The sequence below is a fragment of the Molothrus aeneus genome, chromosome 17 (assembly GCF_037042795.1).
Source record: "Molothrus aeneus isolate 106 chromosome 17, BPBGC_Maene_1.0, whole genome shotgun sequence".
Classification (NCBI taxonomy): domain Eukaryota; kingdom Metazoa; phylum Chordata; class Aves; order Passeriformes; family Icteridae; genus Molothrus; species Molothrus aeneus.
In genome coordinates, this window is record NC_089662.1 from 6,085,138 (window position 1) to 6,110,554 (window position 25,417).

Genomic DNA, 25,417 nt, shown 5'->3' on the forward strand with positions numbered 1-25,417 from the left:
CCTCATTCCTTGAGGGGACACTGGTTGCCTGAGCCCCTCACTGGGCTGTGGTGGCTGTCACTAGTCAGGCAGTGGGGTGCTCTGCAGCCTCACTTGGGTGGATGCCAGTGTTGGGTCTCAGCCCAGAGCAGGGTGGCACTCCTGAACCATCATTTTGCCTGCTCCTGTTGCTGCCAGCTCTCCCTGGCCAGCAAACCCAAGTCTGCATGGCATTCCTTGAGCAGCTGGTGTTCCCCACACCTCAGCTGGGTCCCACTGCAGGCCTGTTCCCCTCAGTGGTGGCAGGCTCTCCCCCGGGGACCCTCGTGCCATCCTGTCAGCCACAGTGCCCCACGTGCTGCTCCCCACAGATTGCATCTGGCATGGCCTATGTGGAGAGGATGAACTATGTCCACCGGGACCTACGGGCAGCCAACATCCTGGTGGGGGAGAACCTGGTGTGCAAAGTGGCTGATTTTGGCTTGGCACGACTCATCGAGGACAACGAGTACACGGCTCGGCAAGGTGCGTGCCCAGGGCTGCTGGCCAGAGCAATGGCCACTGGTCCCACGGTGTGTTTGCCTGGAGCCAGAAGGGGGGCCCTGGAGGCACCCCCTCACTCTGCCTCTCCATCCAGGTGCAAAGTTCCCCATCAAGTGGACGGCCCCTGAAGCAGCTCTGTATGGAAGGTTTACCATCAAGTCAGATGTCTGGTCCTTTGGCATCCTCTTGACCGAGCTGACCACCAAGGGCAGAGTGCCATACCCAGGTGAGGGCTGGCACTTGCTGGCAGAGGCCCGATCCCCACTGTGGTGCCCAACACCAGCTGTCCATGCCCAGTGCTTGCCCCTGAGCTGCCTCTTCCCAGGTTGGATCCTGGGGTGAGCAGATATTGGCCAGGATGCAGCATCCCAGCCACCCTATCCTGCTCTAGTCCCTGAGCAAGGTGACAGGGACAAGTACTGCTATACCAGGGGTCCCTCTCTCCTTGGGTCACTGGGATTCCCCTAAGGCGGGTCCTGGCACAGCACCCTTGGTGTCCCTCAGGGACAGGCAGGGTGCAGGCCTGGCTCTGCTCAGGGGCAGGGAGGGTGCAGGCCTGGCTCTGCTCAGGGACAGGCAGGGTGCAGGCCTGGCTCTGCTCAGGGGCAGGGAGGGTGCAGGCCTGGCTCTGCTCAGGGACAGGCAGGGTGCAGGCCTGGCTCTGCTCAGGGACAGGCAGGGTGCAGGCCTGGCTCTGCTCAGGGGCAGGGAGGGTGCAGGCCTGGCTCTGCTCAGGGACAGGCAGGGTGCAGGCCTGGCTCTGCTCAGGGACAGGCAGGGTGCAGGCCTGGCTCTGACCAGTGCCATGTCTCCTCTGGCTGCACACAGGGATGGTGAACAGGGAGGTGCTGGACCAGGTGGAGCGGGGGTACCGCATGCCCTGCCCGCCCGAGTGCCCCGAGTCCCTGCACGACCTCATGTGCCAGTGCTGGCGGAAGGACCCGGAGGAGAGACCCACCTTCGAGTACCTGCAGGCTTTCCTGGAGGACTACTTCACCTCAACAGAGCCCCAGTACCAGCCTGGAGAGAACCTATAGACACGGGGCTCCTGCTGGCACCAGGGACACTGCTGTCCCCAGCGCGGGGCGCCGAGGGTTGGCCTCCCCAGCGAGGGGCTGTGTTTGTGGAGCAGCCCTGGAGCAGGACAGGGCACTGTGTCCAGATGCAGCCAGGGGAGCCCCTGGGTTCCCCCACCGCTCATTAAGACTTGTGGCCCGTGTTTAACGAAGCGGCGCTGTTCTGCTGGCGAGAGGAGCCTGTGGGCACCAAGAGAGCCAGCTCAGGAGGGCAAGCAGAGCATCTCCTGCCAAGAGACTTGGGTTTTGGGAGACTTTCCCCCTCACAGCTCTAGGGTGAGTCAGGAGGATTTGAGGGACAGCATCACCCCACCTCAGACACACAGTCCCAGTCTCCTGCAACTCCTTTCTAAATCAGCACAAATTTCCCTGCTCCTTGACCCTCCCGACCACCTCCCTCTTGGCTCCCACTCTCCTGAGGGTGCTGGCAGAGATGTTTTACCACAGGGATGTCACAATTCCAGGCTGGCTTGAATGGGGTGATGTGCCAGGGTGGTGGTGGCATGGGATGACAGCAGAACTCTGGTTGTCCCTCTGGCCTCACCATGACCTTAAGGGCTGGTGGGTTCTGGGACTGTGAAATGTGACAGCTCCAGGCTCTGGTGAGCAGCACTGTCCCATTGGAGCACCCAAGCACACGATCAAATCTTCCAGCTATGTCTGTTCCCCCAAGGGACACATCTTGCCTCTCTGGGGAGCAGGACTGGGGATACCAGCAGAGCCCTCACCCTGCTGTGCTTTGCCCCTCCACATGCTCCAGGTCTTCCAGCCAGACCCTTGGGAAGTACCCCCCAGCCACCTCCCCAGCTCTGCCACCAGCTTTCCCACCAGCAGAGTCCCCTGGGCTGGCCCTGCCACCAAATCCAGTGCCACTGTGGTGCTTGGGTGCATGACCCACGTCGTGTTCTGGGTGTGGGAATGTTTTGGAGGAAGTACTCGACTTTCACAGATGGTTTTGTCCACCTGGTATGTTTTTAGCTGCCTTCCCTCTACCCACTGTGTCTCAGCTTCCCGGCAGCAGTCCCCATGCAGCATCCCCAGCCACATCCCCCCCATCTGGAAGTGCTGTGCCACATTTGCATCCTCATCTCCCCTCTGCTCGCTACCAAAGGCCTCAGCCATGTCTCAGCTGTGGGTATTCCTGCCCAGCTTTGTCCCACACTCACCCTGTGGGGCTGATCCCTGTGTAGGCAAGGCAAGGCTCATCCCCTGCCCTCTCCCACCCAGCACCTGCTTGTACATAACCCTTGAGTGGTCCCTGCACCGTCCCAGACCTTGACTTCATTGCATGTGTCAGTTTTCCCTGTCCTGTGGCTGTACCCTGCTGGAAAGCCTTCACCATGGTGGTTCACAAAGCCTCACTCCTTCACCTCCTGGGTCCCAGAGACGCTTGCTCAGAGAGACCTGGGGGTCTTCAGATGCTCTCCTGGAGCACAAAGGGTTGGGGAATTGGGGGATGCTGTGGGGCAGGGGTGCTGGAGGGAGGGACCTGGAGAGGGGAGCCAGTGGCTGTGTCCTCAATCCTCAGGCTTTCTGTGCCTCCCCAGCACCTTTGGGATTGTGTTTGCCTCTGGCATAGCCTCCTGGCAGGCAGCAGACCCAACCCACCCCTCACCAGCCCCTGCCATGGTGCCAGTGTCCTACAAAAGCTGGGTGGGAGCCAAGCATGGGCAGGAGGTGGCCAAAGCCCGTGCCCCAGGTCTCCACCAGAGCAGGACCCAGGCAAGTCACTGCCACTCACTCACTCACTCACTCACTCACTCACTCACTCACTCACTCACTCCCACAGTGCCCTGGTGTGGTTTGACCCAGCCACTTATTTATGAACCAAGTACATGGTTGTTTGGTGGCTCCTTTTTTAATAGTAAAGCTTTTAAAATCAGTTTGAACAGGCTCTTCAGCAGTATGGAGAGGACATGCTAGCTGGATAATGAATTTTTTTTAATGATTTTGGGAGTTGGAGCCTTTTCTCCCCCCCTTCCTTTCCTAGCAGGTTTGCTGTGTTAGCATTTCTGCTTTTGGGCAGGGACTCCCCAAACCTCAGTGTTCTGGGTCTTCCCATGTTTGCAGCCTTTTGGGATGGGCAGCTGCCACAGATACCCTGTCCCATGGTGGCTGTTCCAAGGGGTGGCTTGTGCCATAGCTCTGCCTGAATTACACAAATCCCTATCCCTGGGAGAAACCTTTTACAGCTGTAACATGTGGAAGGCAGATTTGGTCTGGAAGCTGGGAAGAGAGAAGGCAAGCACACGTGTTAAGGTCTGGCCTTTGGTTGTCTGGCACGTGCAGGGCCTTGGGTGCAGCAGGGCAGGAAGGCCAGTGCAGCCTCTGGCTCTGCCCAGAAGGCAGCAGGTGCCCAGCATGGCTGAATTCCCTCAGGCTTTCAGCAAGATCTGGTGAAGGAGATGTGCTGGGGACACTTCAGGGCAGAGGGCAGTAAGAGAAGCCCTTCTCCATGAGGCTGTGTGTCCACATGTCCGTGTGTCCATGCATGTGTCTGTGCAGTGCTTGTGGTGGGACCAGGTGTCACCAGACTCACCACCACAGCCAGCATGACCTGGGAATGCAGAGCTTCCCCTCCATCATTCTGTCTGCCAATTTACTTTTTAAGCCAATAAACTCCAGAGGGGAGCCTGCACCTAAGGATGCTCTTTGACTTCCTGGGGCCCATAAAACCCTACAAGTCATTCTCCTCTGCTGTTACCATTTTTTACACAGTCTTTTGTAAGATCTCCAACTGACTATGCAGAGAATGTGTGGATCTGTGTCTCTCTCCCCAGCTCCCCTCACTTCCTCACTTGCCTTTTTTGGTGTCTCAGTAAAATATTTAGCTTTTTTTTTTCTTTTTTTTTTTTGGATAATAATATAACTTTGGAAAAAAACCTGAAAAGGTCCAGCTTTTTGGGTGGTGGGGGGGTGGAGATGCTTTGAAACTCTAACGTTGATGTAAATACTTTGCTATTTGATAATTAAATACAAACAGACCTCACAAAACAGAAGTGTAGCTTTTGTATGAGGAGATGGTTGCTGGGGCAGGCCAGGGTGTTGCTGTCAGCCTGACCTCTGGGAAGGTGCAGGGAACTGAGGTGATTTGTGTGCAGGGGATGAGGGGACTGGATTCAGTACTTCCAAGCCCTGCCTAAGGCACTGTGCTTCCTCCTCTCCCTGTGTTGTCCTCAGCCTCAGTGGCAGCTGAAGCATTTTAAGAGGGCATTGGGGTGGGGCTGTGGCTGCCCCTGAGCAGCTCTAGTGAGGAGAAGGGGGTCCTGTGCTGTGCAGTTTGTGTTGGCAATGGGCTCTAAAATGGTGAGGATGAGTTGTTGTTTGACTTGAGCATCCCCTTCACTTACCCAAAGCTCAGTGGTAGCACTCCCCAAGAACGTGGATCCTGGCTCCCACAGGATAAATGCTTTTGAGTACACAGGGTCAGCCCTGAACTGCAAATCCCGAGTTGTGCTGAGGGCTGGGGTCTCTCCCACAGCCTAATGCAGCAGAAGGTCTCCTGGGGCAGGAGCAGGGTGCTGTAGTAAAGGGTTGCTTCACAGCAGGACTGTCCCCCTGTGTCAGGCTCTCAGGTTTTGCTGGCAGTGCCACCAGAGCTCCCACGGTGCCTGTTACTCACTGGTAACAAGGGGTGGACAGGAGGCTGCCAGCATGTGCTCCCTCAGAGGACATAGCCTGTTGTCACTTGGATCTCATCCCCTCCAGCAGCAGGTCTGGGTGGCACCTGAGCCATCTGTCCTTCCCTGCCCTACTACCAGAGGATTTGCCTTTGCTGGAAGAGTAGCAAAGCCCTCTTGCCAAGGGGTAATCTTCAGGCTCTGGGGGGAGGGCTGAAGTCCTTACCTGACTGTAGCTTACCTCCCACGGCTGGGAAACCACCTGGTGGCAGAGAAAAGCTGCAGGGCAGGGCTACCTGTGACCCTGAGTGATGTTTGTGTCTGCCTGGCTCAGGAGATTGGCTGGACCAGCCTGGGTGACAGCATGAGGGGACAAGGCTGATGCTATTGTCAGTGGGACTGTGCCTCCAGACTTGGCTGCCTCCCTGAGCCACTGGTGGGTGCTTCCAGCCCGAATGGCTCCTCCATGGGATCAGCCTCTTTCTCTGGCAGCTGCTGTTTGTAAGGCCATGCTGTGGGTTTGTCTCAGGGTGAGCAGGAAGAGAATCCATGCAGGGGGCACTGATCACCCAGCAAGATCCGTGGCTGAGAGGCAGGTGCTGGGAGAGCAGCCTGACTCCTACCTGCACCCCGAGCACTGCTGGGGAGCTCAGCTGCCAAGTATCAGACCCTAAGATGATGCACTAAGACAGATATCAGCCAGATCTAAAGCTTAAAGAAAAAGGTAAGCCTTGTGGTATTCCAGCTGCTCATCCTGGGGGTGTTCCCTCTCCCTGAGAAGGGTTGAGGAGGAGTATGAAAAGCCCCTGGGCCCTAAGGGTCTACTCACGAGTCCAAGGACTGCCTGAGCCAAGCTGCATCTCTAAGGACTGGAACCTGGCTTTTGTTTTGGTTTTTTTTTCCTTTATTGACCCTGCTGTGTCACTGATCTGTTATGTGACCTAGAAAAGAAAATGATCTCTCCCTCATACGGAAAGACAAAGGAACAGCTTAAGGCTCCAGCTCCTGTATCCAGGGAGCATCAGGCAGATGGACACTCTGTAATTCAGCAAGGTGATGACACTCAGTCTGTGCCAAAGTGTCAAGTGACACTTGTGGGCAGTGCCCAGGCTCAGTGGGGCCAGCACAGCAGTGGTTGTGTTCTAAATCCCACTGCTTTGAGCCACTGGTGCAGCTGCCCAGCTGTGTGTCCCCACACAGAGCCCCCAAGGTGCCCCAGGATGCCCAGGGACAGAGCCACCGCAGTGTTCTGGCAGAGGAGGGCAGGACATCTCGTGTGAGCATTTCCCATGGAGCTGCCAAACGCCTGGCTGAGCACTCTGGCCGTGTCTGTCCAGGCTTAGCCCCATCTGTGGTGCACGGGCAGGGCAGCTGTGATGCTGCTTTTCAGAAGCCATCGGGTTTGACCTGTTCTGCAGTCACAGGCAGGTTTTTCACAGTCTCTTTATGGAGAAGGATGAAGCAGGCATTAGCATGGGATGTGAGACTTGGTTGGGTTCCTCCTTCTGCCCGAGGCTTTCTGTCTGACCATGACGAAGTTGCTTTACTTTTCTATCTTTACAATGAAGATGGTATCTCAGGCCCTAAGGGAGGGTAAGAGAGTGTGCTGGAGAGTGCTGTGTGCACATCAAAGAGTGCTCCTTCTCTGCAGTAGGGGTGGGAAGCTTCTTACCCCACTGAAAGCTGTCCTGCAGCCTCCCTCTTTTGAAGTGCTTTTTTTTGAGCTGGGTTTCATACAAGGCAGGAGCCTGCAGCTGTACCTTGTCTTGAACCCCACACACAAAGCCAGGCCTTGCTCTCATCCAAAGCACAGTCTGGCTTGGTGGCTACCATTTATTTAAATTGCTGTGAAGTGCAACTCGGCTAGTGAGCAACAGAAATGTTCTCTTGACAGAACACAGTGCATTAGCTTAAATACATTAAAACTTACAAGTTGCTCAGAGCACAGCTGTGCCACAGCTTGCAATGGGTGCCCTCCCCTCTCCTTTCCATTTGTTATTTATGCCTGAGTTGATGTGACAGCTACTGGGACTTCCCTCAGCCTGACAGGTGACAGAGCTGTCACATCTATTTTTGATGTGGCACATGCTTTTCTTTAGTCATGTAAACAATAAATATGTCCTGAACTCTTTCTAACTTGGACCTGGTCTTCAGAGAAGGGATAAAGCCAAGCCTGTTTCAGCTCCACACCCTTTAACACTCTCAGGTGCTTCTGGGTGCTGTTGGACCCCATAGTCTGCATGGCCAAGGCTGGGGAAGGGCTCACAGCAGCACATGTGTCCCCCTGGATGGCTGGTGGCAGCTGGGCTGCCCTGAGCAGAGGAACAGGCTGGGGTGATGTGGTGTCATGGCATGGGCTTACACCACGTGGGCACCCAGCAGACACTTTTACTGTTGCTGGGGATTAGTGGCTTCCAGGACACAGCTCAGGCTTTAATTTCCTAAGCAGCAAGAAAAAGGAGAATCTGTCATGTAAGTGCAGAGACATACAGGACACAGAAGTGCTTCTGGTTGTGAGATGAGGCTGTTTAGGAAATTGCCAGTCTGGCTCCCAGTCAGCCCAAACAGTCAAGAAGAGTCAGCACTGGGAGCTACAGGGCAAACAGGCTCTGCCTCTTGCTGGGGACTGCTGGGGGTTGCTGTGCTGGGAACAGGAACGATGCAGGGACACGTGATTGCTGGGCTAAGGCATCCACAATGAGCAGCCAATGCATCATGCTGGGCAGGAGGCCATAGACCAAAGTTTATAAAGCTTTATTAAACATTTTGAACAGCTGTGCAATGAATAAACAATACTCTGGAAGTTTCACAACCTCATAGCTTGAACTGCCTCAGGACAGCAACAGCCACTTCTGCTGCTCTCCTGCACCAGACGACTGAAGGAAAGACAAACAGATGGCAAAGGGGAGGGAAACCTTCAAAGTTTAGAGGTAAGTGTTTTGTGCCAACCTCTAAGGCTTCTCACAAACCAACCTGTAGGCCTGACCACCATCACCTTGGATTCTTGCCATCCTTCTGCCAGGGAAGTTGGAGACACCAGGCATTTTTCCAGCCTCTGCCCTTCTCTAGTCAGTAGCACCAGCACCTTCTGTCACCTCTGGCCCAAAACCATTATCTCTGAAAATGGCTGAAGCATTTACTGCTTCAAGCCATGCCTCCACCTCATGGATCCTCTCCTGCCCTGCCCACACCCAGCCTTCAGGGCTAGCATGAGTTCTGTAGGGTAAAGTTCACAGTGGCTTCCAAAACCCTGTGTCTTGCAGCATGCTGGTTCTTTCTCCCAATGGTCAATACCTTGGTAAAACCAGGACATGGAGGAGGAGGGGAAGAGAGAGTCTCTACTGCCTGTCAGGCTTTATAAAAGCAGCAGCATAAGTGAGGCTTTCAGGCTGGGATCTCGGAGCAAAGAGTTCAGAAAGCACTCGGGCAGTGCACACATCTCTTTGGCAGGCTGAGCAGGAGGAGATGACTCAACTGCCTCTGGCTCCAGCAGCTTTTGGCCAAGTCCATTTGTGAGCTGTTGCACTCGCCCTTGATCAGCAAGGTGGGAAGGCTGGCTCCCCACAAAGAGAGACTGAGAGAATCTTGCAGCTATTCAAGCAGGATCAGTGGGCCAAGAGCCCTGAGTTAGACCATCATGGCCTAATGCAGACAAGTGACACACAACTCCAGCACTCCCAGCTGGGCAGGGCCAGCAGCTCAGGCTTCCAGCAGTTCTCAGTTGAGAGGGCTGGTGTCTGCTCCCGGTGATACGGGAAAGAAAAAGAAAGACTTCTGCTCCTAAAAAAGCAGGTGGTACTGCCAGAGTTCACACAGTAAACGAGTCGATTTCACAGGCAGAGTGGGAAGAATTTGCCACTCCAGTCCACGCACAGTTACAGGAAATAGGTTGTCCTTACTCCAGTCCCACACCCAACACCCCCCTCCTCCCCAGCCCCACCCCTTTTTTAAAAAGCAAAACAAGAGCCCTCAGCAGACTGGAAGATTATGATTTTCTAGGTGCCCACTATGCTGGGATCGTGAGCTGATTCTGGTAACTGGGATCCTGTGCAATGATACAAGAAGCAGTTCCCCCAGCAGCTGTAGCAGATGAGGAATAGAGCTGCCAGGAAGACCAAGGCACAAATTGTGCAAGGTTTCCGTTCCAGGAGAAAACTGAGCAGGTAGAATCCCATGAACATTGAGTGACTGAACCACAAGGCTGGGTTGAGGGGCTTGGGTATGAGCAGGACAGGTAGCAACCACTGAAGGCAGTACATGGTGGCTGGCTGGGGCCTCGCTGGCAGTAGCAGTCAGATGTGCTCCAGAACAGGCTCCAGCAACTCCTCCGGAGGGCAGGCTGCTCTGTAGGGAGGAGGAAATGTCAGACTCTCAGAGAAATGAAGGGAAAAAAATCAACTGACATTCTTCTAAAGCTTCATTTACTCCCAAGCATCATATGCTGATGGTTGAACTCCCAGTACTAAATTCTGGTGTGTCTTGGAGCTGGTGGAAAGCTTCCTGCTTTCTGAACCACTCAGCTGGGGACAGGATCAGCTAATGCTGGTATAGAAATGCATCCTGTGTGCTCTGTTACTCAGGCCTTTATCCAGGCTAACAAGTGAGACCCTTTTAGCACAGTGCAGGTACAGAAAGGGAGAGGTGGAAATGGGAAACAAGCTGTCACAGCCTTCCCTACACACATTGATCCAAGACAGTCCAAAGGCTTGAGTGATGATATAAAGAAATGCAATTGAAGGGTAATCATTATTTGGTGCTACAGAGAAGTGTTAAGGAAGCATTATTGTAAGGAATTGTTCAGCACACAAACAATGAAGTGTTCCAGCAGGACAGCACCAGACCCAGCTACACATCAAGGTACCCAGGAAAGCCCTAGCAGTGTCCAGGCTGCAAAACAAAGGGGAGGAGAGTCCCAGCTTAAAGATTTATAATCCTTGCCAAACAGCTAAAGTCAGATAAGATGAAGTATGTGAATAGATCAAACGGGGGGACAGGCTCAGAATGGCAATTTCCATTAAGTGCTGTAAACACAGGATTTCCTCACTTGGATTATTATAAAACCCTTTGGAAACTGGGCTTTAAGGGCTTTCCTAGGCAGGGATGGCAGCATGCTGCAAGTCCAGAAAACCTGCTCCTACCTTCAGCAACCCCCTCAATGACATTAAGTGTGTGCTTTTGGTTTTTTCCTTTGAAGCACTACAAACCCCTTCAAGAATTTCAAATGGCTTTAAAAACAATAAATGCCTCACCCCCACCAAGAGCTGGTGGGGACAGCTCCTTGCACAAAGCCTTGTGTCTGCAATCACTCAGTGGAGCAGTGCTCCCTCAGAAGCATGAAGGGCTCAGCCGAGCCTGTCAGGATTACAGCTGGGGGGTGGGAAGGTTAGTAGGATGAAGGAGTGAGAATGTAAACAAACAGCACATTCCACTGGCTCCTGTTGGCAGGAGAAGGGATTTCCTGGCAAAGGGAGGGAGAATGAGGGATTGCAGAGAAAAGCCAAGAGAAAACCACAGGAGGTTCTCTTCCAAAAGAGCTCTGAGGTCAGACTTGTCTCGCAGGTAGCAATGGGCTCTGCTGTCAGCAGCAGGAAATGCTGCCATCCTGAGCAGCACCATCTATTGTACTTTAATGTTAGTAAGAAAATGCAGGCCAACATCTCCACCAGCACAAACATTATGTGGGGAAAGGACATTGTGCTGGTGCTCCTGCAAGGGAGTGCTCTCCAGCAGAGAGAGCAGCTGGAGTTCCATTAGTAAAACTAAGCTGCAGCTCAGTAGCCAAAGAGTAAGGAAAAAGTTATTTTATGCTGCAATACAGATAAAGCCAAGTCACAGGAATAAAGCTCCCAATGTTAGTCCTGTTTTAGGCAGGTCACTCACTTGCACCTTTAAGGGCAAGTCTAATCCCAAGCCTTTTCCCCCATCTGTAAAGTGCAATTAGCTATTACTCATTTCATAACAAAACATGCTCTCTGCTTGCCTTTGTGAATTGCTCAGATGTCTCTGGAGTAAACAATACCACAGAAGTACTACAGAACTTTTTTCCAAGGGGAAGAATGGAGAGAAAAAAAATCTAACAACAAATATTTGAACAGGAAGGTAATTAAACCCCATCACCCAAGTTTTCAGTTCAGACTGCATTGAATGCAGCAAAGTTGCACTAAATCAATGATCTGCAGCTGCTTTAATCCTCCTGAAATGTTCCCTTCTTGAAGTTTCCTGCATTTTTTCTCACAAGTGCTTCAAACACCAAGCATTAAAAATCAGTGCCTAAACACCATCTTTTGTTTTTGCCAGATCCAGCCCTAAGTTGCATCAGCTTGACTTCTGTGGCAATTTGTGTCAGCTGTTCTCAAAACTTTAGTTTAAAGTGCCTACTTTGCTTTGGGTTTTCTGTCTCTAGAGTAAAATAATGGGTAGAGAATGTGTCTGTTAAGTAGCAAAAGGCTGAAACAAAGAACTAGAATTTTTCAGAACTAATGTCACAAATCTCTCAGCTTTAATAGGGTCATATCTCACTATTGAGCCTTTAGCCCCAAACTTTAAGACTACAGTTAGAAAATAATTATAATTTGTGTTGTAGCTACACTTTGTACTTCATGGTCTGGCCTCCTCAGTCCTACAATGCTCTTAACAATAACACTCTAAATACTGAGTTGATTTTAAGTGTCTAAGCTTTACTTAAGCAGCTCCTACAAACACAAAGCCACCTCACAACAAGTTACTCATTTTTAAATATTAGTACTTCCTGCAAGAACCCGTTGCTTGTAGCAATCAATGCAAACACTGCAGAATAAAGAACCATTTAATAGCAGTTATTCTTACTATGAAGTTTCAATGCCAATGCCTTTCAACCTGCAAAACCTCTTGGATTTCTGCCAAATGCAGCCATTCAAACAGCTGCTCTTTGTATCTGTAGCCAGTTTGCTTTTATTCTCAGGAGTCCCTTCACTACCAACCAGTTAAAGGCTGAGGACCCTCTGCTGTATCCCACAGCTGATCCTGTACTAAAAGTAAGACCAAGTACTTACTACAGGAGCAACTACAGTTCTGTCTCCCTCAAGGGACTTTCCACCAGTAAGATATGTGCTCTTCACTAGAGATTCTCTGTACAGCTGGCACTGAGACTGAGTTCTCTTTACACTCTATTGATCCAAGAGAAACAGCACCTCCTGCTATCAGCTCTTCACTGAGCAGGGAACATTCTCCTTCATGCCCAGGACAGCAAGATCCTTCTGGAAGCCACAACAATATTTGGTTTTGCCTGGTTTCTCAAGCAAGGTGAAATTTGCAAATTAAAGATTCCTACTTTGTTGTCTTTGTCCCCTTCTCACAACCCAAGCCAAAGATTACCATGTTCCAGAGCAAATAATAACCTGTCACCCAACAGGACTGGTTTCATAACTGCATCCTGTTTTCCCTCAGCCAGCTGCTCTTGTTCTCCCCTGCCTGACTCACCTCTTGCCTCAGCCAGCCCCGTGTCCCACTATCCCCAAACCTGCCCCTGTGCTGCTCCTCATGTCACCTGATTTGGTGGCCACTCATGTTTACCTGACAGCTCCTTCCCACTTCCTCCTTTCATCCCTCCACAGCTCTTGGAGCCACTTGAACTCACTTCAGACCCCTCAGCAGCAGAGCTGGTGATGCTCCCACTGTGTCCCAGTTTGATCTCCACGTGCTGCCAGAGCCTCCTCTGCCAGTTCCTGCAGGCAGAGGAGCAGCCAGGGGAGGTTCCCTGCACACCTCCTTAATAAGCAAGCACCAGCACTTTTCCACATGCTTATTAGCTGGCTTCCATTGCACTGCAGCCCTCCCTGCTGTCATCTTCCCTCCCAAAAAACATTCAGGTCCTACTGGTGTGTGTTTGTGCGGAGGATTTTGGAATTCCAGTGCAAAGGCAGCAGCAGACCTTTCCCAAGCAGAAACAAAATCTCAATTATGACAGGTCTAGGGTGAGTAGCACACAGCACTGCTTTGCAATGGATCAGTCACGTTTTGGAATAAATCCATCTGAGGAGCTAGCAAGCTGTTCCTTCATATTCTACAGACTAACTCAGCAATCAACACACTGAGAGGTGTTCCTACACCACAGGTTTGGCACATCACTATGTCAATACCAAGTCTGTACCTTTCTCAAGAACATTTGAATTTTTTAACAGTCCATTTACCCTGCAAGGGGAGAATGATCAGCCAGCCTTCCTTAAGCACTTCAAGGGTAAGCTTGTTCAGCCCTTACAAAGGCAGCCTTTAAGCCAGTGCTGTCCACACAGAACTCCCCAAGCAGATGCTGCAGAAAGAGTCTCCCAGGCTGAGAGCTGAAAGGTCTGCAATAAAACACTGAGTAACCTTTTTATTGGGGCGTGCTGGTATCATCCTCCCCCTTTCCCAAAAGCTGAAGTCTCTGCTTGTGATGAAAAGCCACACTGGTTAGATAAAAGTCTTTTAAGTCATCCAGTGCACATAAACTGAAGAGGAAGGCTCAGGGATGTGTTTCTTACCTACAATGCTCACCTGTCTGCTTAAAATTGTTTTACTCAAAAACCCTGTCACAAATACTAACTGATGTGAGTGGGCAGTGCTTCACACTGCCAGCGTGTGCTCAAAACCAACTCAAATATCACACAGCACCCAAAACAGCTGCTGAAAAATACACAACAGCTAAAGCCCTGGGACAAAAAGAGAGCTGAAGAACTATCAAGTGACAAGTTTGAAGAGTTCAGCTAAAAAAAGCAACAGCAGACCAGCTCCCCAGATGCCAACCTTCTGTCGTAAACCCAAGAACCATAACTGCTCAAACTTTAAGACCTATTTGCAGCAGGGATTAACTTCTCTGGGGTTTTTTTTAGTCTTGCCACTATTATTTCAATTTTTTAAATAGCTTTATCTGCTGGTATGACTCAGCTGGAAAGAGTGAGTCTATACTTTTTGGCAAAGGCCTTACCCTAGTCTTGGATCATGCCTTGGACACTTTGAGTGGAGTCAGAAATGGTGCAATATAATTCACAACAGCTTCCAAAAAGAGCAACAAATCCTTTACTAACCAAGCCTTGGGGTTAGTATTCTGATTTCTCAAGCTAGACACAAGCCAAAGCAACCCACTTGGTGAAAAGTGGAGGCTCTCTGTTGAGCCACTCTTGTCACCACTTCCAAAGCTGCCCTCTGAGCTTCATTCCTGATGGGGATGGATGAGCTTTTGTCCAGAGGCAGCACCCACTCCATCTGCAATGCCCTCACAGCACCAGGGTGAATCCTTCTCCACCCATGAGCAGGAAGGCAGAGGAGACATCCAAACTAAAACTAATTGTTTTTCTCAGAGAGCTTAGAATGGGCCTGGAAATCATCAGGAATCAGAGGAGCAGAAGCTCTTAAGTCAGCCAGCTCTGTGATGGGAAGAGATGCCAGCAGTCACAGCTGTCATCTGAAGTATTACTACTTCCAGTTGTACCAATTCAGAGGTCCTCATTCCCACCTTCTGCCTTTGTCTAACTGCCACAGATCACAGCTTCCAGGCCCATTCCAAGTTCCCTGAGAAAAGCAGTTTTAATTTGGACCTCTTCTCTACCTTCTGTGCCTTCAGCAGGCTTCAGAGGTCCAAAGAGAGCCTGATAAGGGCGAATTTCTGCATCTCAGATTAGGAAAGAGTTATGAAGAGCTATGAAGAGTTATGACCTCCTGCAGTTTGAGAAGACAAAGGTTACTGCACTATGACAGTATGACAGTACTTGCAAGGTCCATTGAAATGTTTCGGTACCAAGGAAGTATGAGAGAGTTCAGCATGCTGTGAGCTGCATTTAAGAGCTTGTTTTTCCTCTTCTCTTGCACTTGCATGTCTGGGATATCATGAGCAATGTTCCTATGACAGAACCGCTTGTAAACTCACTTTGTAGCTGGCTCAAAGCACGTATGGGTGCTCGGGGAGGGCGCCTGGCTGGGCACAACAGTCTGTATTCACAGATTATCACAGAATAACCCGGGTTGGAAGGAAACCACAGGGCCCATCCCGTCCAGCTGCCTGGACAAAAGCTTATCAGAGCATTGTGCTGCCCTGGGGAGAAACGGGCCCGGCTTTCCTTTCAGAAGGCGCTAACGAGAGCCAGAGAGGTTCGCGGCCGAGAGCAGCAGGAAAGGAGGGAGGGCACACACAGCGCTGTTATTTCCATGCTGGCACCGAGCTCGGGGTCGGTTGAAGCCTTTCCCATCCCGGCGCACTCAGGGCTACGAGCGCGGGGCTCCTCGGCGGGGGCAAACCTTCCCCCTTTCCCCCGGCCGACCGCCGGAGCTCGCAGCGCTGCCCCGCTCCGCCAGCCCCGCCGCTGGGCCCCGGCCCGTACTCACCGCCTCACGCCGCCATCCCGGGGCCGCCCTGAGGAAGGAGGGAGAGGCCTGCCAGGCCTCCCCAGGCGGCCGGGCGGCTGTCCCCGGGAGCGCTGCTGTCCCCGGGAGCGCTGCCGGCCGCGGGGCGCTGCTGCTGCCGCTGCTCGGCCGGCGGGGCGGGGGCGCGGGCAGCAGCCGCTCCTCAGGCGGGTCGGGGCAGCCCCGCGCGGCGGCTGCTGCGCCTGCGCCGACGGCGCTGCGCCTGCGCACGGCAGGGCGGCGCTGGGAGCCGGCCCGGGCTGGATTCGTGTTTTGTGAAAAGATTTTCGTGTTTGTGGGTGCTTGTAATGAGCCACGCTTGGGCTGTTCCGTCTGGGGAAGAGGAGGCCGAGGGGGAGAGCTCAGCGCTGCTTACAGCTTCCTCAGGAGGGGCAGCTCCGGTCTCTTGGCTCTCATGAGCAGTGACAGGAGCCGAGGGAATGGCCTGAAGCTGGGTCAGGGCAGGGTTAGGTTGGGTATTAGAAAAGGATTTTCACCCTGAGGGTGGTCGGGCACTGAACAGGCTCCCCAGGGCAGTGGTCACAGCCCTGAGCCTGTCTGAGTTCTTGAAGCGTTTGGACACCGCTCTTAGGCACAGGGTGGATTCCTGGGGTGTCCTGGGCAGGGCCAGGAGCTAGACTCGAGGATCCTGAGGGGTCCCTTCCAACTCAGAATATTCTGTGGTTATTATTCCATTGTGTTTGCACGCTCTATTGCACCTTGTACTGTGCTGCCTCAGAGCCAGGGAAAACAGCGAGGCTGGGCAGGGACCACTCCAGGCCATCCCTCCAGGCCCCTGCTCCGCTGGGTCCCCTCGAGCACAGTGCTCTGGATCACCGTATCCAGGGGCACAGGAATATCTCAGTGCCCTGCTCCACTGGGTCCCCTCAAGCACAGTGCTCTGGATCACCGTGTCCAGGGGCACAGGAATATCTCAGTGCCCTGCTCCACTGGGTCCCCTCAAGCACAGTGCTCTGGATCACCGTGTCCAGGGGCACAGGAATATCTCAGTGCCCTGCTCCACTGGGTCCCCTCAAGCACAGTGCTCTGGATCACCATGTCCAGGGGCACAGGAATATCTCAGTGCAGCCTGTTCCACTCACCCATGCAGTAAAGTTCTTCATGTCCAGGTGGAACTTCCAGTGTTCCTGTTACCTCATCCCACTGTTCAGCACCCTGGCTCCATCCTCACAACACCCTCCCTGCAGCTGCTCATGGGCAGTGACAAGCTCCCCTCTCTGTCGTCTCTCCTCCAGCCTAAACAGCCCCAGCTCCCTCAGATTTCCTTGTAAGACAGATGCCATCTTCACAGCCCTCCCCTGACTCACCCCGGGGAGCTCCATGTCTCTCCTGTACTGAGTAACCCAAGGAAAGAAGAAAAACAGCCCAAGAAAAACAAAACCCAAAACCCCAAAGACCAGGATTTGGCATTTTCACAACCATTTAAAACCCACCCAGCCACAGTTGCAGGGCCACCCACATTTCCCACAGTTTTCCACTTGGCTGGCCTGTGCATTTTTGATAGTTATGATAAGACCTGCTCTCCCACTGGCTCTACAAGCGTGTATCCAGCCTGGGAGAGTTTCCCTCTGCTCTGCCATTATTCTGGCCTGACCTTTTTATGGGGTGTTTAAAATTCCTGGTTTATGGCACTGCATAGGAATGGCCCTAAAGCCTTTGGCTGATGCCAACTCTGATGGTTCATAGTAAAAATAACTACTAGATGCCAGCTATGATTCCCATGGCACTCAGGGGACTTTCAGGATCCCACCCCACACCAGCAGCAAGCAGGCTTCACCCAGGGAACTGGGCTGCTCTGAGCTGCTCCAGCACATGATGCTGGTTGCAGTCTGCAAGACATATACTGGATCCAACTGATACAACTTGAGGTCTCCAAATCCTTTTGCAAACTGCAATGTGGACCCTCATGCCTAAGACTGCTGTGGGAGCTGTGTGCTTGCTTGGGGTTTTTTTTTTGATTGTAGTTCCAGCTTTCTATAAAGAAATTCCATTTTGCACTTGCAGCCTGGCTGGCAGGGCTGTGAACTCCCAGCCCTGTGGCACCTTTTTCAGCAGGCAGGAACACAGAGGGATCATCCAAAACTTGTATTTCAGCAGGCTCTGCAGGCTGCATGGAGCCATCCAGTGGAGTGGATCTGTAAGGAGCTGCAGAGTAAAAAGCATCTCTGGCATGGAAGGGAAAGGTAATCCCAGGCTAGTGGGAACAGCTTGCTCTGTGCAGGACAGGAGGCCATGGGGTTTTTATGGCCTTTCTGTTCAACAGAAGCTTTTAAAGGACCTCTGGCTGTGCTCTGCTTTGATTCTGGAGAGTATTTCTTCCAGTGATTTCCCTGTCCTTTGTTTAGCTGGTTGTAAGCAGTGTCTGTTGCAATCACAAAAGCCACATCTGAGATGGAAAGGGTGTAGCCCTGAAAGCAGCACTGTCAGAGGCCAAGCAGCGCCAGCACTGACCTCCCACTGCTCTGGGTGAACCACAAGGTGGTAATCTGTGTTTTGAGAAAATAGCTGAGGAGCACAGTGGTGCCAGTGCTCCTGCATTCCCAGCCCAGGGCTGGCTGCAGCTCAGCGCTTGGGGTCTGCTGAGCCAAGGCTCCTCAAAGCCCCAGGGACACTGTGGGTGCACAGGAGAATCCTGTGCTGTGGCAGAGGGCTGAGCAGGTGGAGGGTTTCAAAATCCTGCAAAGAGAAGTTGTGAGCAAGAAAAGCCTTTTCCTGTAAAAGAAAATAAACCCTTGCTGTTGGTGAGGGGGCAGACATACCCTGTGCCCAATAATTAATTTGCAAACTGGCTCCAATGTGGCCAAGTCTGACAGGACACATATGTGTGAAACAAGACAATTGTGAAAGGTGAGATGTTAGAGCAGATGAATTCCTCTCTTTTCAGCAGATCAAACCCCCTTGCGTGGTCCTGCCTGCATCAAATCCCAGCTGATCCAGGCAGTGTGCTACAGACTTGGCAGTTCACAGCCTTAGAGGGTCAACTCTGCCCATGAGCTGAGAAAGCAAAACCAACCAGGAGCAACACAAGCGTACAAAACACTCCAGTTTACTTCCAGCACCATTCCCAGCATGTAAGTTACACCTCTCCCAAACAGAAGTCTTACTTTTCCCAGTCCCACAGCAGTGCAGTTCAGTAGTCAATGGGCTTAGAGCCATTTCCCATCTTAGCAATGGAAGTGATCTTTCAGCTTATTGGATCCCAAAGAGAATTCCTGGCAGCAAAACAGAATAAGCTGCTTCCAGCAAGACAAGAGGCAGCAGTGCTCTGCTGTCTGTCTCCCCACAGAGCCCTGCAGGCAGTGCTGGCTGCCCTGGCCCCTCTCAGAGCGGGGGCACCCCCCTGAATTTTCGGATGATGTTGGCCAGCCGCTTGGCCAGCCCGCCCCGGCTGGGCTCCTCCACGTGGAACGTTCTGGTCAGCAGGTTGTAGAAGGAGCCGTAGCACACGGCCACCACGGTGCAGGTGAGGCAGATGACGTTGTAGGGCATGCTGAAGTCTGGGGTTGGCAGGTTCACCAGCAGTGGCTCCGTGTACAGGCGCACAAAGTAGCTGGAGCCATCGGAGGAAGGAAACCTGGAGAGTGGAAGAAGGAAAGGCAGGGTCAGCCTGCACAGGACCAGTGCTTGGTGCTCACCAGAGAGGATGAGAGCAGCTACAGCCCACAGGTTGTGCCACAGCCCTGCTCCCCAGCACAAGCACACTCACAGTGAGGTGAAGAGAGGGCTCTGCTCCACATCCATGTCCTTCATTGCAGTGACACTGGGCACCAGGGCACTGAGCACAGATGAACTAAGGGCACAAAGAACACGCCAGTGTCAGTCCTGACAGCAAAGACATCTCCAGAGACCTGGGCAGTAAGTCCTATGCAAAGCCCAGAAAGGGAAGAGGAGCTGAGGAATGTCATTACCCAACATAAAAGCCGTGATTGGGGTCAGGTGGATACTCTGTCCACTTCAGTAAGGCCCTCTCAAACTGGATTGTGATCTTGGTGACGGAGTTGGCTGGCAGCTGGATCAGCATTTCCAAGAGGTGAGGCCGGCTCCGGTCCTGGGCTGGCTGGTAGTGGATGTAACCTAACCCCAAAGAGATTTCCACAATAGCCCCAGGGGAGCCTTGTCCAATCTCACATTGCCTGGACATCTCCCATGAGGTGGGTGCTCCTGCTTCCAACGTCCTGAGAGAGGTTTTCTGGGCAAGTGAAGATGTACCCATAGCAAAAAGTATGTGTTAAAGCTAAATTTAGCTGGTCTTTAAAGCTACTGACCCATGACGGTCAGGTATTCATAAGGAAAGGTTTAAATGCAAAAGAAAACCCAATTATCAGTTTTAAATTGAACTTCCTGTGCTACAAAAGTTAATTCATGTTGGTTTAAACCCTTATTGGATTATGAAACACTATCCATGTGCCTCTTATAAATAAAACTGACTTAATGTTCTTATCTGCTGTGAGCACTGAACTTGGGGCTAAGAAAACATCCTAAAATGTTTTGTTTCACAATCCAGTTTCCCAGTGATCACTGGGGTCTGAGGGAGGGACTAAACCATCTTTGGAATGAGCTGCTCATGCCAAGGGAATGGGGTGGCATGTGCAGCTTGGAGGGTTCACTCACTGGGCTTGTTTTCCTTCCCTTTGGTGATGATGGTCAGGGTATGCACGTAGAGGCGCAGGTACCAGGGCACAGTCTCCAGCAGGATCACGGGGAAGGCTCGGTAGGGGTGGGTGTTGTAGATGAGGGTGCAGATCTCCCCGGTCTGCAGCCCATACCCCCCCACGTAACGCTGAGCATGGAGGGTGGGAATGGGCATTTCCGCTGTGGAAGAGCAAGGACAGCAGAGGGGTGATTTTCAGCCCTGGAGCCCTGCAGTGGTGCAGATGAAGTGAAGTTCTGCTCACTCACAGCTGTCTTGGGGCCGCTTCCACTTCAGCTGCACATTGAGGCTGCGAGATGTGTTGAAGAGGGAGGGGCTCAGCAGGTCATAGACAGCATAGGTTCTCCTGTCTCCCTGGACAATAGCTTCATGTACTGATGTTGGAGGGGGGGACACTTCCAGGAGCTCCTTTTCCTGAGGAGAGCAAATGGACCATGAAAGGAAAAAGTGCCCCTTGAAGAAACAGGCAGCACTGGGCAAAGTCCCCCTCTGGTAGCCCTGAGCTTTGCCACCTAACAACCAGCTCTGTGCTCTTGCTAACACCACCCAGCTCATCCCCTCAGCCCTCCTCAGAGCAAGGAAATCACCTCCCTTTCTTAGCCCCTGAGAGGCCAGGCCATGCAGAGGATGGAGGTGAGGATGTTTCACAGCCACATGAAGTGGCTGAACTGAGGGAGCAGGGCATGCTTTCTGGCCCATGAGCTTACCCTGTTCTTGGGGGAAATGTCAACGTAGACTTTGCTCTGCGATGCCAGAGGACACGTGTCAGTCAGCGTGCGAGAGAACATCTTAAACAGGGACCAGTCTGTGGGAAGCAAGGTCAGCTGGCAGGTCAAGTGCTGCAGGCTGGGAGCACTCCAGCACAGCCACCACGCTTACCTTTCTTTCCTTGGCCACTGGAAAAGAAGTCAAAGACCACAGTGAGGGTCTGTCTGAGCTCCCAGGACAGAGCCAGGCAGGAGGCATCCTGGACAAGAGACAAGCAGCTCTGATCACACCTTCTGGATGGGGAGGACACCAGGATGGAGCTGGACCTCCACCAGGATTGCAAGATTTCCATTGAGGTTACCAGAGAAACAGGATGACAGCTGTGTTAGACACAGTGAACCCATCTCAGGGTAGCTGGGCAAACCAGTGTGATACTTTGCAATGTGACAAGGGGGCTTTGGATTTTCTCTTGGGGTGCTCAGGGAGGGAACTGAGCCAGCACTTACCCTGCAGATGGGGCGGATGTGGACTGCCTGGGAATGGTAACTGCTGTGGAACAGGCGCTCAGCCTTCAGCAGCACAGCCAGCCCAGCCTGCAGGGAACAGAGGAGAAACTTAGCCCTGCCCTGTCCTCTGCTCCCACCGAGTAAAAGCCCTGAGGGAACTTCCCAGTGCATGCTCCCAGATTGCTGCTGGGAGCCCAGCTCCATCTGGAGTGGCCCAACTGGGCACAAGGACTTGTCCTTACCTTTGAGCCACATGGCAGCAGCTTCTTCCAGGGGGTGAGGTTCTCTGTGCAGACGACTTCCCGGGGCAGGACAGCATAACGCAGAAGATGGTGATCTGTCCCTGGGCAGGGAAAGGGAGGAGAGCAGGCTGGGATTGCTACAGGCATGAGCACAGCAGCAGTGTTCCACCCCCAGTGTACCCCACATCCCACCACCCTCTCAGTATGCCTGAAATGCTGTGAGCTCCACCAGAAGTAGACCCCACTCTGTTCAGAGTGATTGGAAAGAATGGTAAGGATACATCCTAGCAGATCTTTTTTGTGAGTGCCTTAAATCCTGTAGTCCTCACTGTTTCATAAAACACTTTTCATAGAGACAGATAAGGGCCTGGGAGCACCTGCCATGTATTACTTGTGAGTTTTCTCTGTTTAAAATCAAGCGTTGTTTGTAGGGAGAGGAAATCCTTCCCAGGAAAGGTTAACAGATGCTGTTGTACACACCCAGACCCAGAGTCATTGCAGGACCTGCACCTGGAATGCTGGCATTGGCACAGGACAGAACTAAAGTGAGAGACAAGAGTGAGAGAGCAGAGCCAGGCTCACCATTGGCTAAACCCAGGGGTTTGAAGGATGCTGTTGGAATCACTGTGTTGGTCGAGTCAATGAAGTTGAGAGAAGCACAGAATATTCCCGAAAGGATGTTACTCAGTTCCTTCCAGGCTTTGTCAACACTGTGTGAGAACAGACACCAGAGATTACTCAGCAGCTCAAATCCTTGAAAAAACAAGTGTTAAGTCAGTAACATTCAGAAAATACAGCGGGGTGACTACATTGGGTTACCAAAGCTGCATGGAGTGTGCAGAGAGACAGCTGGGCTGGCATTCTCCAGCTCTCTTGGTATTTTATTCTGACACATCAGATCTGAGGAACACACAGCAGGGCCTCACAGGCATCAGACAGCCAAGGGACATGGTGGTGGGCACAGCTGGTATGTGAGGAGAGAGACCAGGGGAGCAGGGAGCACACAGGAGGTGATGTGTGTGAATGGGGAAGGGGCTGTGAGGCCCAAAGCAATGCCTTGGTGCAGCTCCAAAGGCTGACCCAACCAGCAGACAAGGGATGGGACACCTGCAGAGAGGAGAGAGCTCTGTGAGTCCCCACAGGGCTGCTGCAGCTTGAGCAGGGCTGGTGTGCTAAGGGAGATGGTGACAGGTAGTGGATGGGAGTCAAAGGAAGTGAGTCATGGATGAGAGGCCAAGATACAGCCCCACTGTATTAGCGCAGCAAGGGTCCTGCAATCCCCTCTGAACCCTCATGCCCCATGCTGTTTTCCCCCAATGACACACACACCCACTGCTTGGTTAGATCAGTGTTATTTCTCTCTGTGCCATCATTAAGTGCTTGCCATCACAGAGCCCACAGGGGAATTACTTCCTGTGAACAGATGGGGTATGTTCTGTGGGTTTTTTAAAGCTACTCCTGGGCTCTTCTTTCCAGCAGACATTTTTCAACCCAGGAGGCCCGCTCGCACACCATGGCTGCCTCAGGAGTGACAAACAACAGCTCCTAGGAGCAGTGGCCACAGAGGGGACCCAGAGGGTCCATGGCTGGGGTACTTACTCGGTGACTGTGGGCTGGAACCAGACCCAGAGCTCAGCGCCAGCGGGTGCCTGGAGGGGCGGCTGCCCCCAGTAGCGGGTGCGCCAGAAGCCCTGGGTGAGCGCGAGGTGGAGCTCCCGCACGCCCAGCGCTGCCACCAGCCGCCCCAGCGCCTTCGGGAAGAGCCTGTAGTGAGAGACTGTGGGCAGCGTCAGTCCCTGCCCCTCTCATCCCCTTCCCGACATCACACCAGGGCCTGCCCCAACGTGACATCACAGACACTGCCTCTGCTTGCGCCATCACACACAGCCTGATTGCGTCACGGCCCCGAGCCCCGCCGTGTGATGTCACCGCTCCGTCCCCACAGCCTCTGCCCTGTCCCTGATCACCTCACCCCGCCTCTGACGTCACTCCCACCCTTGACGTCATAGCTCGATGCAAACCATCACGTTGCGCGGTCCCTCCGCGATACCCCCGCCCATGCGCACCGTCTCAACCAATAGCAGCGCGGTCCGCCCCCGGACCAGCCAATAGCGGCGCGGTCCGCCCCGGCCGGGCCCGCCCTACCTGCGCCCCGCTGCAGGTCCGCGTCCCAGCGCGTGCGGAACTGGAAGGTGGCGGCCACATCGCCGGTGGGCAGCGGGCTCAGCAGCAGCTCCTCCCGCAGCGCGTCCCGCCGCTCCCGCCCCGCGTCCGCCCGCCCGGGCCCAGGCCCTGCCGCCGCCAGCAGCAGCAGCAGCAGCGCCGCCGCCGCCATCCCACCGCCCGCCCCGCCACCCGCCCTGCCCCGCTTCCGCTTCCGCTTCCGCCCGCGCCGGCAATGGCGGCGCTTCCGGGGGTGCCATGGAGACGCTGTGGGCGCCGGGCTGTCCCGGCCTGGCACCGGAGCCGAGCGCGGAGCGAGCCCGGAGCCCCCGCGGGGAGAAGCTCCAGCCCGGCTGTGCCTGCGCCTGCCCCAGCCCAGGGGCGAGCGCCAGCGCTCTCACAGAGCCGCAGAACGTTTGCGTCGGAAAGGACCCAGAGGGGTGATCGCGGTTAACTCTGGTGCTGTGAGAGGGCATCGAGCGGCTCTCCGAGCGCTCCCTCCGCCACTCCGAAATCGGTGCTGAGGGGAGGCCCTGGCGCCGTCTCAGCTTGGGCGGCTCCCCGTGGGGTGCCCCAGGACGCTGCGAGGACTGTCCCTGTCCCCAGGTGACTTCCACTTCTCAGCCATTCCCGCGGCTCTCCCTCGCTCCTCAGCTCCTTCCCGCAGAGCAGCGCCCATCTCCGGGTGCGGAGCCATCCGGGAGCGCCCCGCTCCCGCACCCGCCAGCCCGGGGCCGCCCCCGGGCAAGGGAACGGCAGCCACAGCAAGGCAGCGCCGGCGGTGACGGTCCGATGGCGCTCACAGCATCTCCTGTTCTCCCCGTGATGATCTGAGTGTGGTGATGATTTGTTCCAGTAGGAAATAAGCATAAAAATTACAGCAACGTGTGGTTGCCACTTACCACCTGTCGTACCTTGTTGATTACCCACTTACTTGCTCAGATCTAAGGTCCTTATGCAACGTTCACTTGGAACTGACAATGTGATTCAGTATTTGTGAGGAATAAGGAGTTACTTTATATCTCTTTTTCCCCCTCTTGCTAATTAATGGCATCACATAAAACCAAAAAGTCAGCATGCCCAGAAAAAAAAATAAAGGTAATATTTACATAATATTGTTGGTTTTGTTATTTGATTTTTTTTTACACTGGGCAACTCCTTGCAACAGGATACTGGTAGGTAATAAAGGTTTAGATGCATTTTGGAAGTGATCAGCCAAATTAAAGGTAAAAACATCCATCCAGAGCTATTAAGTACCCTATACCTAGGTAGAGAAGTCCCTGTGCTACAGCCTGAACAGTCATGAAGCCTGCCTCTTTTTTCTTTATCAATTCCCCAGCTTAAGGCAGCACATGCAACACATTTCTGCTGCACTTGGATATGGGGTACTCCAGCTGGTCCCACAAAGTGTTGGTTGACCCAGGAAGAGTGCAGTAATGTCTCAACACCCCCTGGGAAGCAGCCAGGATGAGGAGAGCGTTCCCTGCTTATCTGCCAGGCTCCTTTCCCCGCGGTGACCACGGCTGTGCTGATGCAGGGGCAGGGGCAGCACTTT

General features: G+C 53.3%; 3 protein-coding genes across 6 annotated transcripts in view; 1 reads left to right on the forward strand and 2 right to left on the reverse strand.

Moving 5' to 3' along the window:
• SRC (SRC proto-oncogene, non-receptor tyrosine kinase) overlaps window positions 1–4,591 on the forward strand; it is a 28,800-nt gene extending 24,209 nt beyond the window's left edge. For all 3 annotated transcript variants that reach the window (XM_066561376.1, XM_066561379.1, XM_066561378.1), the window contains 3 exons: window positions 351–504; window positions 617–748; window positions 1,351–4,591. In XM_066561376.1, coding sequence (XP_066417473.1) covers window positions 351–504; window positions 617–748; window positions 1,351–1,559 — 495 coding nt within the window. In that variant the 3' untranslated portion in view covers window positions 1,560–4,591. The remainder of the gene's footprint in view (window positions 1–350; window positions 505–616; window positions 749–1,350) is intronic.
• Window positions 4,592–7,953: 3,362 nt separating this feature from the next.
• BLCAP (BLCAP apoptosis inducing factor) lies at window positions 7,954–15,739 on the reverse strand. The gene is made up of 2 exons (XM_066561506.1): window positions 15,554–15,739; window positions 7,954–9,562 (listed from the first exon to the last, which is right to left on the reverse strand). Exon 2 carries the CDS (start codon window positions 9,475–9,477, stop codon window positions 9,214–9,216), a length of 264 nt encoding a protein of 87 aa, XP_066417603.1. The 5' UTR covers window positions 9,478–9,562; window positions 15,554–15,739; the 3' UTR covers window positions 7,954–9,213.
• Window positions 15,740–18,622: 2,883 nt separating this feature from the next.
• PIGT (phosphatidylinositol glycan anchor biosynthesis class T) lies at window positions 18,623–24,034 on the reverse strand. Of its 2 annotated transcripts, none has more exons than XM_066561394.1 (12): window positions 23,845–24,034; window positions 23,299–23,476; window positions 22,282–22,409; window positions 21,700–21,800; window positions 21,458–21,544; window positions 21,123–21,210; window positions 20,951–21,048; window positions 20,492–20,657; window positions 20,204–20,372; window positions 19,501–19,767; window positions 19,299–19,382; window positions 18,623–19,166 (listed from the first exon to the last, which is right to left on the reverse strand). In XM_066561394.1, the coding sequence occupies exons 1-12, from the start codon at window positions 24,032–24,034 to the stop codon at window positions 18,914–18,916; spliced, it is 1,809 nt and encodes a 602-aa protein (XP_066417491.1). In that variant the 3' UTR covers window positions 18,623–18,913. The 2 variants fall into 2 exon arrangements, with proteins under 2 accessions (XP_066417491.1, XP_066417490.1); XM_066561393.1 differs by having other exon boundaries at window positions 19,501–19,666; window positions 20,204–20,404.
• Window positions 24,035–25,417: the final 1,383 nt, after the last annotated feature.

Bases quoted from the DNA above. Each gene is read 5' to 3' on its own strand.
- PIGT (XM_066561394.1), bottom strand. From the start codon at position 24,034: ATGGCGGCGGCGGCGCTGCTGCTGCTGCTGCTGGCGGCGGCAGGGCCT. The intron at 23,477-23,844 runs GTAGGGCGGGCC...CGCTGCCCACAG, and splicing joins GGACCTGCAGCGGGGCGCAG to TCTCTCACTACAGGCTCTTC. The intron at 21,545-21,699 runs GTAAGGACAAGT...TGTTCCCTGCAG, and splicing joins TGCTGCCATGTGGCTCAAAG to GCTGGGCTGGCTGTGCTGCT.
- BLCAP (XM_066561506.1), bottom strand. From the start codon at position 9,477: ATGTACTGCCTTCAGTGGTTGCTACCTGTCCTGCTCATACCCAAGCCC.